The sequence below is a fragment of the Rhipicephalus microplus genome, chromosome 6, assembly GCF_043290135.1.
Source record: "Rhipicephalus microplus isolate Deutch F79 chromosome 6, USDA_Rmic, whole genome shotgun sequence".
Taxonomy (NCBI): Eukaryota; Metazoa; Arthropoda; class Arachnida; order Ixodida; family Ixodidae; genus Rhipicephalus; species Rhipicephalus microplus.
In genome coordinates, this window is record NC_134705.1 from 42,417,933 (window position 1) to 42,433,105 (window position 15,173).

At 47.0% G+C, this 15,173-nt stretch overlaps 1 protein-coding gene across 1 annotated transcript in view; it reads right to left on the reverse strand.

Annotated features, from left to right (window-relative positions):
- LOC119168692 (medium-chain acyl-CoA ligase ACSF2, mitochondrial-like) overlaps window positions 1–15,173 on the reverse strand; it is a 178,254-nt gene that overhangs the window by 10,406 nt on the left and 152,675 nt on the right. The window contains exons 13-14 of the mRNA XM_075865951.1: window positions 13,637–13,788; window positions 6,173–6,314 (exon numbers count right to left, since the gene is read on the reverse strand). Coding sequence (XP_075722066.1) covers window positions 6,173–6,314; window positions 13,637–13,788 — 294 coding nt within the window. The remainder of the gene's footprint in view (window positions 1–6,172; window positions 6,315–13,636; window positions 13,789–15,173) is intronic.

Here is a 15,173-nt window from a genome sequence, read left to right on the forward strand (position 1 = left end):
GTGTGTAACCTTTCATTATTGGTGCCCTTTCTCATTGTTTAGGCTACTTTGTTTTTTTTGCAATAACTTTACAGTACCGGGACGATGCTTTCTTTTTTTGTTGAGGAGGAATATTGCCCCCTACTTCTAGTAGTGGGTCGTATGCCAAGGCGAAGGCTCACTCCATGAAAAAGGAAGAAGTGGGCGTGGGCCCTCACTCTGGTAAACAAGCCCAACTGACGCGCTTGGTTAGAGCCCTGTTGCTCAGACGTCAATAAACGTTGTCGACACCCCTGGAGTGACGTGACAATATATAATGCAGTCGTCTTGCTCGTGTTAACAAGTATTTTATGGATAGTCTTATCACTACGTGTTTTTTATTTTCACTTTTGTTTTATTAGGCCTTCGCCCACAAAGCCTCTCAGGAATGCTCAGCGCAATTGGCGCTTGATTGTTCGAGAAGGTATTTTAAATTGTTCTGTTAGGAATGCGAGGAAGACGCATACACTTGAGATTATTTTATAGTTAACGTGACTACTAATGATAAGGGTGATATATTAGACAGCACATGCCTAAATGTCGACGGTTATTCTAGAGTTCACTTGACTATACCAATAATAAGGCTGATATAATACACGGCGCACGCCTAATGCCGATGGCCCCACCGCGGTGGTCTAGTTGCTAAGATACTCGGCGGCTGACCAGCAGGTCGCGGGCTCGAATCCCGGCTGCTGTGGCTGGATATCCGATGGAGGTGGAAATGTTGTCGGCCCGTGTGCTTAGATTTAGGTGCACAATAAAGAACCCCAGGTGTGCAAAATTTCCGGAGCCCTCCACACTGGCGTCTTTCATGATCACATGGTAGTTTTAGGATGTTAAACCCCACAAACCAATCAGTCCGCCATATTGACCATACCGAGATACGTTTCGTTCAACTAGACGTATGTGATTGGAAATTAAACAGCTTTCAAGTTCTTTTTAGCGCACTCATGTGGTAGCGGCAATCAAGCTCCAAGTACCGTGCCAGCAGCAGGTTCAGGCGCTCGCGCACATAGCGCGCTGTGAATGGTTTTTTTCTGCACTTCGCTGAGGTGCCAAGCAATCTCTTCCCACTGCTCCAGATGCCAAAACGAATAGCTGGTTTGTACTTGCGCTAGCAGCGCAACATTGTCCCTTAAAGTTGTAGGCTTATGCCACAGGAGCGAAAGAGAGACACGCCTGAACGATAACCGATGCCAGCCCGGAACGTGAGCCGTGGCTTCACGTGCCACGGCCTAGCGCCTTCTTTATTTTCTTCTGTCGCCACCGCACGCTCTCCGGTTTGCGCGCCGCCCGAACGAGGGTGCTACAGGGCCCCCCGTGTAGACTGGAAGTCGGAATGTGACATGACGTTTGTGGTATTCCAACGGAAGACCAGTCGTAGATGAGAGGCTTTCTAGGGCGGTCTCCAGGTACGCCGGCTTGAGTCGGTCCAAGCTGACTGTCTCTTCACGGCCGTTCTGAAGTAGAGTGGCAGTTTTGGGGGTGCGGTGAAAGACGCGGAATGGTCCGTTGTAGGCTGGTGTCAAAGGTGGTCTGACCGCGTCGTGGCGCACGAAAACATGTGTTGCAGTGGGCAGATCAGGGTGGGCGAATATGGTCTTGTGTTCGGAAGGTCTGGGTGGAGTGGACCGGAGGTCTTGAACGCAGTCGAGGAGGCGTTGTAGGAATTGCTGTGGTTGTCTGGTAGCTTCGTTGACGTGAAGAAGTCTCCCGGAAGCCGTAGAGAAGTGCCATACACCAGCTCTGCTGTTGAGCACTGCAGGTCTGCCCGGATGACAGCTCGTAAACCTAAGAGCACCAGTGGCAAGGCATCAACCCAGGTGGCTCTATTGAGGCGGGTAATCAAGGCGGTCTTCAGTTGTCGGTGAAGGCGTTCCACCATGCCGTTGGCGCAGGGATGATAAGCCGTGGTACGGCAATGTCTGGCTCCGAGGATGCGATTAAGGCAAGTAAACACGAGGAATCAAACTGACGTCCACGGTCTGTTGTCACGGTGCCAGGACAGCCGAAACGGGATACCCACGTAGAAATGACAACGTGGGCAACTGTCTCGGCTGTGATATCTTGAATTAGAACAGCCTCTGGCCAGCATGTGAAGCGATCGACCATGGTCAATATGTAACGGTACCCCTGAGACACTGGTAGAGGGCCCACAATGTCTAGATGAACATGGTCGAAACGACGGCCGGGTGGAAGGAAAGGTTGGGGCGGCGTCTTAGTATGACGGGAGACCTTTGTCATCTGGCAGGGCAGGCACATGCGCGTCCAAGCGCGCACATCACCGTTGATTCCGGGACAGACATAGCGCTGGGTGAGAAGACGTTGAGTAGCCCGAATGCCAGGGTGACAGATGTCGTGTAAGGAGTGGAAAACGGTGCGTCGTAATGAAGCGGGAACGAAAGGGCGGGGAAGGTCAGCTGAGACATCGCACCACAAGCGCTCAGATGATAATGGATGAGGCACCAGGCGCAATCGAAGAGAACGGGGGTTCTCCCAAAAATCGGCAAGCTCTCTATCATCCTGCTGTGCCGAGGAGAATGAGGCCCAATCGATGGTTGGCGGTGGAGAGTCAACCGCGGCTATACGAGAAAGGGCATCTGCGGCGGTGTTGTCAGCTCGTTTCACGTGGCGGATGTCAGTCGTGAACTCCGATATATAAGCCAGATGGCGGAGTTCACGGGGCACGTACTTGGATGAGTTAGTGCGGAAAACATACGCCAGTGGCTTATGGGCAGTCGGCACGTAAAACCAGCATCCTTCCAGGAAATGCCGAAAGTGCTGTATTGCAGCGTAGATGGCTAGTAATTCCCGGCCAAAGACGCTGCAGCGGGTCTCAGCAGGAAGTAGCTTCCGAGAGTAAAACGACAAGGGTCTCCACTCGGAGTTAATGCACTGCTGTAAGACGGCTCCGACGGCCACGCTGGTTGCGTCCACCATCAACCGAGTAGGGGCGTTGCTGCGTGGATGAATGAGAAGCACGGCGTTCGCGACCGCTTGCTTAGCAGCAGCAAAGGCGGCCTGGGCCTCTGACGACCAAGGAATGGCTGAGGACGGCCCGGCGGTCGACCGAAGGAGGTCGGTGAGCGGTCGTAGCAGTTCGGCACAGTGTGGTATGAAGCGCCTGGAAAAATTCACAAGCCCCGGGAATTGGCGTAATTGGCGCAGTGTTGTAGGCTGAAGATAATCCTGAATTGCTTTAACGTGGGACCGGAAAGGGCGTATTCCTTTGGATGATATGTGATGGCCCAAGAACTCGAGCTCAGACGCGCCGAAAGTACACTTAGAGGCGTTCACAACGAGGCCGTACTGCTGAAGACGTTGGAACAGAGCGCGTAGATGGTGCTCATGATCTCCAGGTGTGCGGCTGGCGATGAGGACATCGTCAAGGTACGCAAACACAGTAGGAAGACCCCGTGTGACCTCAGAAATGAACCGCTGGAAAGTTTGAGCTGAATTGCGGAGTCCAAAAGGCATCCGCACGTATTCAAACAACCCAAAGGGCGTCGTGATGGCGGTCTTAGGTATGTCGGCGGGCTCGACAGAAATCTGGTGGTACGCCTTAACAAGGTCCACTTTGCTGAAAATTGTGCAGCCGTCGAGGCGCGATGTAAAATCCTGGATGTGAGGTAGAGGATAGCTGTCGTGGACAGTCTTGGCGTTCAACGCGCGATAGTCCCCACAAGGACGCCAGTCACCAGGATCACGCTTTGGCGCCAAATGCAGCGGGGAAGCCCAAGCGCTTGACGACGGGCGGATAATGCCGAGCTGCAGCATGTGGTCAAACTCCCGTTTAGCAATAGCTAGGTGGTCTCCGAACAGGCGGCGTGGTCGAGCGGCTGCCGGTGGACCCCGGGTGACGATGTGGTGTGTCACCGTATGTTTAGGCGGCTGAGTGAGGTTGCACGGTTTAGTTAACTCCGGGAAACTCGCCAAGATTTTTTCGAACGGTGAGGAAGGTATCAGCATGCGGATGGCCATTGGAGCGATGTCGGACAGGACTACCGAGATGGAGAGACGAGTCTTACCATCTATGAGGCGGCGCCGCCGCACGCTGACGTCCAAATCGAAGTATGAGAGGAAGTCTGAGCCGATGATCGGTTGAACCACGTCTGCGATGACGAAAACCCACCGGAAAATGCAGCGAAGGCCGAAGTCGAGGGTGAGAGATTGGAGCCCATACGTTGCTATAGACGAGGCGTTGGTCGCACGAAGAACTTGCCCCTGTGACTTTGAACGATCAGCCTTAGTCGGGGGCACAACGCTAATTTCCGCGCCAGTATCTATAAGGAACCTGGCGCCCGATAGCTTGTCCGTGACCATGAAAAGGCGGCTGGGACGAGAAGGGAGATCACACGCCGCCGTCAGTGATCCCGGCAGGCGTTTCCTTGCCACGAACATGGGGGCGTACACTTCGTGGCTCGGTGTCGGAAACGCCGGTGGTACCAGCAGAGGGGTGGAGGGCTGGGACTCCGAGCATCTCGTGTGCGTAGAAGAGCTCGATGACCGGAACGAGGCGAACGAGTCTCCTGCAGGGGGCTCCGGAGTGCGGCAATGGAGGCGGCGAGTTCGTCGATGCGGGCCTCAAGGCGCGAAATCGCTGTGTCTGCTGGTGGTAAGACAGCGTTGACAGATGGGGAGGTCGCTTCATGAACCTGATCGGCGAGCTCCGCCAGGCGGTCGAGATTGACGTCGCCGGCCGCCGCGAGGACGAGGCGGATTGGCTGAGAAAGGCGTTGGAGGAAGAGCTCGCGAAGCAACGCTGAGTGGGCAGAGACGTCGTGTTTTCCAAGTAGCTGTCGCATTCGGCGCAGTAGTTGGGAGGGGCGCCTGTCGCCAAGGTCCCCCTCTGCAAGGAGCTGCTGTAGGCAGACGCGTTCCGAAGGCATGAATTGTTCCAGCACCTTGGTTTTAAGGTGCTGATATGGCGTAGTGTCCGAGGGTTTGGAGAGGACGCCGGAGAGCTCGCTGGCAACGTCAGGAGGAAGGACGGAGGCTACGTGGTAGTAGCGTGTCGTTTCCGAGGCGATGCGGTACAGGGAGAATTGCGCCTCGACCTGATGAAACCAAACTTGCGGGTCCTGTGGCCAGAAAGATGGGAGACGCAGTTGCACGGCCGAGACGTCCTGCGGACGTGAGGCTTGTTCTGTTGAGAGTGCATTCAAGTCAGTCATTGTCTTCGTCCGAGGTCACCACTTGTAGGCTTATGCCACAGGAGCGAAGGAGAGACACGCCTGAACGATAACCGATGCCAGCCCGGAACGTGAGCCGTGGCTTCACGTGCCACGGCCTAGCGCCTTCTTTATTTTCTTCAATCGCCATCGCGCGCTCTCCGGTTTGCGCGCCGCCCAAACGAGGGCGCTACAAAGTAAAATATACTGAAGTAGGGCCGGCTTTGTTCCTCTCTTCATTCGACGTAATCATTGTCATTTTGCTATCTGGTTCCTATTTCAATATAGATATTGCGGGAGTATCACGCCACGTACGCTCCGCTTCGTCACGTTTACGCACGCCGCGTTTTTTTCTTCGGGCATACGCACGCATCGATGGAATAGATACGTTACGTACTGCACATGCACAGTTCTCTACCGTTGCAGAGCTGCGTACGTGGGCTCGTTACGTATGCCCAACTGAAAGTGTCTGTTATTTTCTTTTATAGTTGTGAGCAGGGGGGTCACGGGTGATTATGTAATCACCCAGGAAGCCTTCTCTGAAAACGCGCCAAAAAAGGGCATTGACACTTCATCATCTCAATGTGCTGAGTGAGTGTGTCATTTTTATGGTATCCCTTGCGGTTGGTACCAACAATGCTGAGGTGGCCTAAAAAGATTCGTCGTGCCCTCTGGTCCACTGTTGGGTGCCTATGGATGTCGTAAGGCTTTCGGGTATGGGGTAACCGCTACAATGAACTAAGAAAAAACGTTGGCTTTTGACTTCGAGTAATCTTAAGGGAATGTATAAGAGATTCTGAGATTTTCGAAAACGATGATGCTTGCCCGTAGATTGGCCCTCATCGCTGAAGCCTGCACGTTTTCCATCGGCGAATACATATAAACAACCAAGAAACAAACTTGAAAAACAAAGAAACTAACTAACAACGACAAACAAACAAGCATACAAGCAAGCTGGAAAAAAAACGAACTGTAGCTCATACCAGACTTTCGTGGACGGCGGGGTGGGTGTTGAGCACCTCTTCCACTTCGGCCGGATAAATGTTCTCGCCGCCCCGGATCACCATGTCCTTGATGCGGCTCACAATGTCGATGTAGCCGTCTTCGTCCATTACACCCACGTCACTGCATATAGACATGCGCTTTTTTTGTTATTTAGAGTGCACTTAAAAAACGTTGCTGCATTGCTTCTTGACTGTCATTTGAAACGCCGCTGATTGGCCACCATACAAAATATGAGCATTTGTAAATAAGATAGCGTTGCAGGAGAAGGAAAATTTAGATGAACGTTTTAAGACGGCTACAAATTTTATAAATACTTGATATCATAAATTCACCTATGCAAGACACAATACTGGCCCACAGCCTACCGATTTACTACAAAAAATTCAGATTTTTTTCCTTACATTAAAGAAAACGTAAGACGGATTGGCGCTGACACATTGGTCTGTCAATCGAATGGTTCAGTTTTTGTACGATGCGAGTTGAATAAATAGGGTCATGAAAATTGGAGTACACCAGCTCTACACTTTATGCCACGCGTCCACCATAGCACGTTCGTTTAGTTGTTAAAATTACAAAACTGCAGAGTTTACAACCTAGTATCACGGCACTGAATACGATCAGTAATAGCCTATCCCCTTTATTCACAGATTATGATGCGCTGTCAGAAACGCGTGAAATTCGCGAGGCATAATTTCAAGCCACCTACTACATTCTATGTACGACAATGAAGAAAAGCATTTTTGTGTGATTTTTATTATTAATGTTATTGACTGTGCAGCAAATTATTTAGTATTTTTCCGCCAGTTAGCTATAGTTGCATAAAAAAGAATCCACAATTAGAACGTAAATGCGTGCGTAGTTTGTTGTTTTGTTGTTGTTGTTTAAAGCAAAGAAAAAATTTACTTTCGATGCTGGTCTTAGAACGTGTAACATCGAAAAATGATCTAACATAGTAACATAGTAGTGTATGCAGCAAAGTTATAATATGTACAACAAAAATTCAGTGGATCCCACATACCTGGGAATCGACGTTAAGTGAAGCATTCGGAGGGACGGTGACCGTGTTGCAAACTTTTTTATTGGGAGTCAGAAATGACGCTAAGCATATGTATAAATGTCGCATGCACAGAATTATGTTGAGTTGTAAATGATGATATAACCAGCTGTTTGCACTTGCGCAATGATGCCAACTGGAACATACGTATTACGAACACCAGGAGCTGATATGAAGCGCTGAGGGTCGCGAAGATGCTCGTTCTGGACACTGCTACACAAATAAAGTTCAGCGCATGGTACTTAACCACTATTGACGTTAACCCGATGTGACGACTGTATCAAAAGAGTACATATGTATAGCTTATAGAATTGGGTACACAGCACTGCCTCTACTATTGACGTTTCACGAAGATTCGCCTCTATTTGAAAAGTAGTTCCGAAACCGGACCGCTAGCTCTGTGGTTTCATTCTGCGTGGCTTCATTGCCACGCAAAATTCTTTGGTTCTATTGCAGCTGGAACGCTGACCTTTATTCTATGTCTTCTATGGGTCGATGGTACCATTGTCGGGTATTGCTTAGCGCTCGCGCGCTAAAATTGTCCATGCATGTCCTCGTCATTCCTTAGTACGTACTAAGCTGTCAATCGCCTGTGGCGCATACCCGCATACCAGTGGCACATACCAGCCCGTGGGTATGTGCCACTGTCTGGCGGGAAGTGTTTGACGATGTAAGCAACGGGTTTGTGACATTAATTATGTCCTGACTAGCGGGTCATTTTCTTTAAACCATCTTACTCTTCAACGCTTATTTTGGTTCACACCAAGATAAAGGAGGAACCACGAGAGAACCCCAACGTACGCGGCTAGATAGACTGACACGCTGAAGTCGCCGAAGTTCGTTAATGTTTCACATTTACTATTAAGCATAATAAAGTTGAACAATGTCATTTGTTCACTCAAGTGGCCTGTACGACCGTACACTGTAAGTTTCAAGCAATTGGATGAAGCATGCTGTTCGTGACGTGCCATAAACGTTAGCTGTACACACAGGCTAACTTTTGCACGCTGCTCCATCTCAATTTCACTCTTGTTGGCTGCTAGGGGCACGCAGGAAATAGACGCGCTCACACGTCCCCCATGTACGCGAGCCACAGTCCATCCTCTCACGCAAGGCGCGAGATGCGCGCATCGCGTTCCGTTTTGACCGACCCCTTCTGAATTTCGCTTTTACATTTCTTAGTGAATTGCGGTGACAGTGAGCGTATCTATCTATCTATCTATCTATCTATCTATCTATCTATCTATCTATCTATCTATCTATCTATCTATCTATCTATCTATCTATCTATCTATCTATCTATCTATCTATCTATCTATCTATCTATCTATCTATCTATCTATCTATCTATCTATCTATCTATCTATCTATCTATCTATCTATCTATCTATCTATCTATCTATCTATCTATCTATCTATCTATCTATCTATCTATCTATCCATCCATCTATCTATCTATCTATCTATCTATCTATCCATCTATCTATCTATCTATCTATCTATCTATCTATCTATCTATCTATCTATCTATCTATCTATCCTCCCACCTAAATCTCGGTGCTCTCGTGGTCACCCGCTTAACTTAGGGTAAACCAAAAATAGTATCTATCTGGCCAGCTACATCATTTACCTTTCCTGGCCTTTGTGATAATGTTATCTATACCGAAATTGGTATGACATAACATGAGTGTATTACGAGTGAGAGTAATTTGTCACATGAAAATTATGACAGGTATACGATGAGTATAATGATTCAAATTTCATGCCTTTTTTGGGAAGGGGTGGCTTCGTTTCCATGGCATATTGCACAACTGGTATGGCATGACATGACTGCATGGCGAACATAAGTGAAAGACCCTTACGTGGAAATTATGACATGTATGTCATCTATCTTATGACTACGCGCTACCCTCATGGTGCGCTCGTGGTCGTTTCGCTGGCTTCATATATACCACCCCACCGCGGTAGTCTAGTGTGATCGGCTGCTGACCCGCAGGTCACGGGATCAAATACCGGTTGTGGTAACTGCATTTTCGATGGAGGCGAATATTGTGGGCCCATGTGCTCGGACTTGGGTGCACGGTAAATAACCTCAGGTGGTCGAAATTTCCGGTGCCCTCTAATACACGGCGTCTCACACATCCATATGGTAATTTTAAGGCGTTATACTCTATATATCAATCAATGAATGAATGAATCAATCAATCAATCAATCGATTGATTCGGGCATACCTTTGTCCAGCGGCTAAGGTACTCGGCTGCTGAACCGCAGATCGCGGGACTGAACCCAACTGCTACACCTACATTTTCAATGGAGGCAAAGGTGCTGTAGGCCAGTGTGCTTAGTTTAAGTGCACGTTAGAGAACCCCAGGTGGTCAAAATTGCTGGAGCCCGCTACTACGGCGTCCAATATATCATATGGTGATTTTGACACGTTAGACCCCACTTCCCAATCAATTAAGAATAATCACACATTCCAAATTTCGTTTTTTGGGACGTGAATTGATGACTGGTGCAAACATGATAATTATGAGATGCTTGTCATGTAAGATCATGAGTACATGCTATGCTCTAGATGCATTCGCGGCCGTTTTTCTAGCTACACATATACCAAATTCGGTGATACGTGATGTCAAGGAATGAAGAAGGTATATGACTGGTGCTAAAGATCTAATCATGACTTGCGTGTCATGTAATACATGATTACATGCTAAGCTCCTAGCGTGCTCGTGGCCGTTTCGCTAGCACCACACATACCAAATATGATATTACGTGACCTAAGTGAATGACGATGGTAAATGACACGTCCGCACACGATAATCACGATATGCGTGTCAGGTAAAGCATCTCTACATGCGACTCTGACAGCGTTATCGCAGCCATTTCGCCAGCTCGATATATACCACATATGGTATTACGTGACATGAATAGAAAACGAAGGTAAATGACACGTCCAACATTGATAATCATAGTATGCGTGTTACGTAAAACATGACTACGTGCTATGCTTATAGTGCGGTCGCGACCATTTCACTGACTTTGAGTGTTATACCACTTTGAGTGTTACGTGACAACAATGAATTAAGAAGGTATATGGTTGGTTTGAACACATTAGTCATGACTTGAGTGTCATCCAAGAACATGACAACATACCACGCTCATAATGCGCTTGTGGTCGTTATGATATCTTCGAATTTACAAAACTTGGCATTACGAAAAATGAATAGACGGCAAATGTAACTATGTCGGCCAAACTTGATAAAACTGATATGCGTGCCATGTAAGACGTGAATACATGCTACGCTCATAGCATGCTCACGTCCGTTTTGCTATTTCCACTTATACTGAATTTAGTATTACACGATGTGATGGCAAAGGTAAATCACACGTTGAAACATGACATTTATGATATGCGTGTTAGTTATAACACGAGTACATGTTACGCTCATAGCGTGCTCACGGCCGTTTCGCTAGCTCCACATAAACCAACTTCCGTATTAAGTAACGTGAATGGACGACGACCAGAAATGCAAGGTGCAAACATCATGATCATGACAAAAAGTGACGTGTACAGCGTAATTTATGTCCACGTGCTAATGGTGTCTTGTCTTTAAAGTGACATATCAACCTTCATTACTCGTGCTTCGCATACGATTGATTCCCACAGTACGTGGGATCTTCTAGTTTTTTTTTTTTGTCAGCTAGGCTTCGCGTTCTGGCGATCCATTCAACTAGGAAAATTTGACTGCACGGTGCATATATCCCCGGTATAAGCGGTAGCTTAGCACTTGTACTGCATAGCCATGACCTAGAAGTCTTCCTGATGCATTTACGCAAATTAAAGCAGGCACCAGAAAGTGGGAAGGACAATCATTAAAAAAAAAAAGTCTTTCTAGGTTCTTCCTGGTGTTGTGTAAAATATCCCCTGTGCGAACGCCAAAAGTTACTATATCGAGGAAATCGGCAATCATTCGCGCCAGCAATAGAACGATGTGACTAAAATTGGGAGAGCACACGTACAGTAAAAATCGATGATATGCGAAGACCAAATGAGGAAGGTTGATATATCAATTTAAAATCAGCACAACGTTACGAAGCGGATGCGGACGGATGTAGTACGCAGTTAACACAAGTTATGTGCACTGACCTATTCAAGCATGTTGTTTATTCTCGCACAACGGAAGCCACACTAACGTTTGGAATTCCAGAAAAAACAGTGGTAGGCATGTAAATTATGCCGTACGCGACTCTCAGGCCATGAATATGATGTTTGCGCCAAGAATTTGTGTTCGTCATCCATTCACATCACGTATTACTTAATGTGGTATTTGTGAAGCCAGCGAAAGCAACACGATTGCATCGTTAGCGTAGCATTGAGTCATGTTTTACATGACACGCACTTCATGATCATCATGTTTGAACACGCCTTTACCTTCATAGTCCGTTCGCCTCATGTAATACCAAATTTGACTTATGTGAAGCTAACGAAATGACCAGAGCGTGCTATGAGCATAAGAGGTAGTCATGTTTTACGTGACACGCATGTCATGATTATCTTGTTTGGACGTGTGTTTTGCCATCATCGTCTATTGACGCCAAGTAATACCACATTTTTTACTAGTGAAGCTAGCGAAACGACCGCGGGCGCACCATGAGTGTGGCGTGTAATCGTGACTTACATGACATGCATATTATGATTTGCACCTTAGGGCCTGTCACTTATGTTCGGCTTGCAGTCGTGTCACGTCATACCAGTTTTACAATATGTCATGTGAACAAACCCGCGTAAAAACAGCAAGACCACGAAACGAAAACCATGACATTCGTGACATACATGTCATGGCTTTCATGTAATGATAGGTCACTTACCCTCATCATACCGTCATGTTATTCCAGACCAAATCGGGTACCCATACGGCCTAGTCAGGAGGTTTAAGTCCTCCTTTTGCCTTACCTCGCGGGCAAACTCTGTATCTGTTATGCCCAAATAAAAAGTAAAATAAAATAAAATAAACAAAACGGCCAAGAGAGCTAAACGTCGTAGGTGGCTCGATAGATAGATAGATAGATAGATAAATAGATAGATAGATAGATAGATAGATAGATAGATAGATAGATAGATAGATAGATAGATAGATAGATAGATAGATAGATAGATAGATAGATAGATATGTTCAAAGTCGCCGAAGTTCGCTAAGAAATGATTCGCATTTAAAAAAGAAATGCGCGCGTTTTTTTCACTTTTCGCGTTAGTTGCAATGACATGCGGGGCTAATGTGCCTGCATGAGCTCGCGCCTCCTCTGTTTGTGCTCGAACAGATGCCATCCTTGGAAACGAAAAAAATGGTTTTGTACGTTCGAGCCCTCATTACTCGCACATATTCTAGTGCGTCTAAACCAGCGTCTTCAAACGGGTGCGCACCGAGGCATCCATTCAGCAGAAACACATTCTAGACCACTTAAGAACGCTGGTCAACAAAACAACGCCGCTGGCATCCTCGGGGGTTAGGCTTGCTCGGGGTTGTCATGCGCAAGGGACCATTTTTTCGGATGCGGAAAAGGGCAGGCAAGAGATTTGGCTTGCGAAAGCTACGTGGGGCAAAGGGCAATGATTCCCAGTCTGCCACCTTGCATCATTCGTTCGCGCTGAATCAAGATACCAGTTTTTGCATCTTATAATGAACCACTTGAAAAAAACCTTTGTGGCATCAAGATACCAGTTTTTGCATCTTATAATGAACCACTTGAAAAAAACCTTTGTGGCTTAATTCTCGTCATCGGACACACAACAACTGCCCTGGTCTAACTAGAGTTTGTTATGGTGCCGGTTGAGTGGCCCTTTAAACAACCGGCCTGCTTTAAACAAAATGGCTGCATGGTAGGAAACTTTTTTTTGCCTTTTTCATCACTGTAGTTTACATCATGCCGGACAAGAAAACCCATTGCATTCATCTTGCTTTTTTTCAATCGTCGAACACTAGAATGCTTGGTTACGAGTGTTCCTTCTTGGTAATGTAAGTTCTTCCAATGTAGTCGTATTAATTTGTCGATGTTCTTGCAATACCTTCCTATTTATTTATATCTTCAGCGAAATGTTTGCATTGTTGTATATAATATAGTTCCTCCAAGGGTATATTTATTTTGCTGTTTATTTAACCTGCTAATAAGGTTGTTAACGTGAACCGTCGATTATTGCACATTCGCCAAAGTTAATTTTTGCAGGGCTGGAACTTGAATGCTGCTTCTCAGCTTATTCTCGACGCCTCCTTCAGCTACTCGGTGAAAATTAAAGAACAGATTTGTAATATCTGACGTCATAGGCAATTAGTCCCTCACAGTAAATTTTGGTATCACACAAGCTAAAATGTTTCCTTGCGTGGACCATACCCAGTTTTGTACCATCTGGCGTCCGTGATGCATTCTCGTGTCTTCTGCTCGTCGTTGTAATAGCCTAGGAAGACGTGGTGTCCTCGCGACCAAACCTCTCCGGGTGTTCCCACGGGCTGCTCCACGCCCGTCATGGGGTCTGCTATCTTCACCTGTGAAAACGAAGTCGCATATACACTCTTAACGCTGACCGAAGCAGTTTGGGTAAGCAAAGAAACATGTGCTGCGAAAAATTTTGATTTGTGCTTTGGTCGTACCTCACAGTCACAATATTTAATGTGGAATGAGCTCTTTATTGTCATCACGTTAAAACTTCCGGTTGGTGTCATGGATACTTTATGGACACTCTAAATCGGTGATTTAGTGCGTTAACTAGCCATTGGTCTCGTTATTTGGCGATAAAGTGCGCTGTTCTGAAACATTTTTGTGGTTTCAGCCGATACATGCCCCATTCCATCAACCACCCGCAGGCTTGTGCGCATTAAGGCAGCACTGGCATAGCCAGGTTGACAGTGACTGAGCGATGCAATGTATTTGCGCTTCCCCTCTACTTATTTTTAACACGAAATCGTTTCATGATAGGGCCCACAGGGACTTCAATGATGCATCAGAACACAAAGTTAGGTCTTCAGGAGTGGAGCTCAGGATCACTGGGTCAGCGCAACAGATTCTGGGCACGCTACCCACTGTGCCATGGTCACAAACAACCAGCAAAACCAACGCTAACGCCGTAATTTCTGCGAAATGAGCTCTTTAACGCTTTCGCGTTAGAAGTTCTGCAATTCCAGGTCACACATCGAGAAAGGAAAAAAAGGTGGGAGCATTACGTCACACAAATTAAGTGTCGGCCCAAAACGTAGGTATGGTGTCAAGGCATGCGGTAGGTTTTAGTACTCTCGGTGAAGTTCCGCTTTTGAACCTTATGCGTCAGATGGCCGGTGTGCGCCGAAGCGGCGGGCTTTGAATAAAAGCTACCGGGCTCTATACCTCGTTGCTTCCATGATCTTGACGCAAAAAGGTCCCTTGTTTGGCCGACACTGTTGGCTTCAAAATGGGCTCGATTGTCCATGCGGACTGCGTGACGAAATGCTGACTCTTTCGTTTTCTTTCTTTTCAGGAATTACAGCAGAGCTCGTAGGTACCAATAGCTTATCTGGGCTTTTTCGGCTTTTAAAAGGGTCCTGGAGCATTTTTTGAGTAACCATTAAATTATAGTACTGGAAAAGCGTATTGCCTCACAAATTTAACGCTGCAAAAATTTTAAGAATCCATTCACTACGAGTGCAGTTACAAAGATTTGTCACACGCTGCGATCGCATTCTCTCTTCTCTCGTCCCGACGAAAGTGCTGGAAGCTAAGCAGGGAGAGATGGGAGTTACAAACAAAAAGCGTCACACGCGCGTCGTGATTTTGAGCACTTCTTTTTTTTTTGAATACGCCGCTTTTTCAGTGCGATTGCGCGCACACGCGTAAACAAGTGATGACCTGTTGCGGCGATCTCTGTAGCAACCGAGCCCACCATGTTCCAATTAGTGAT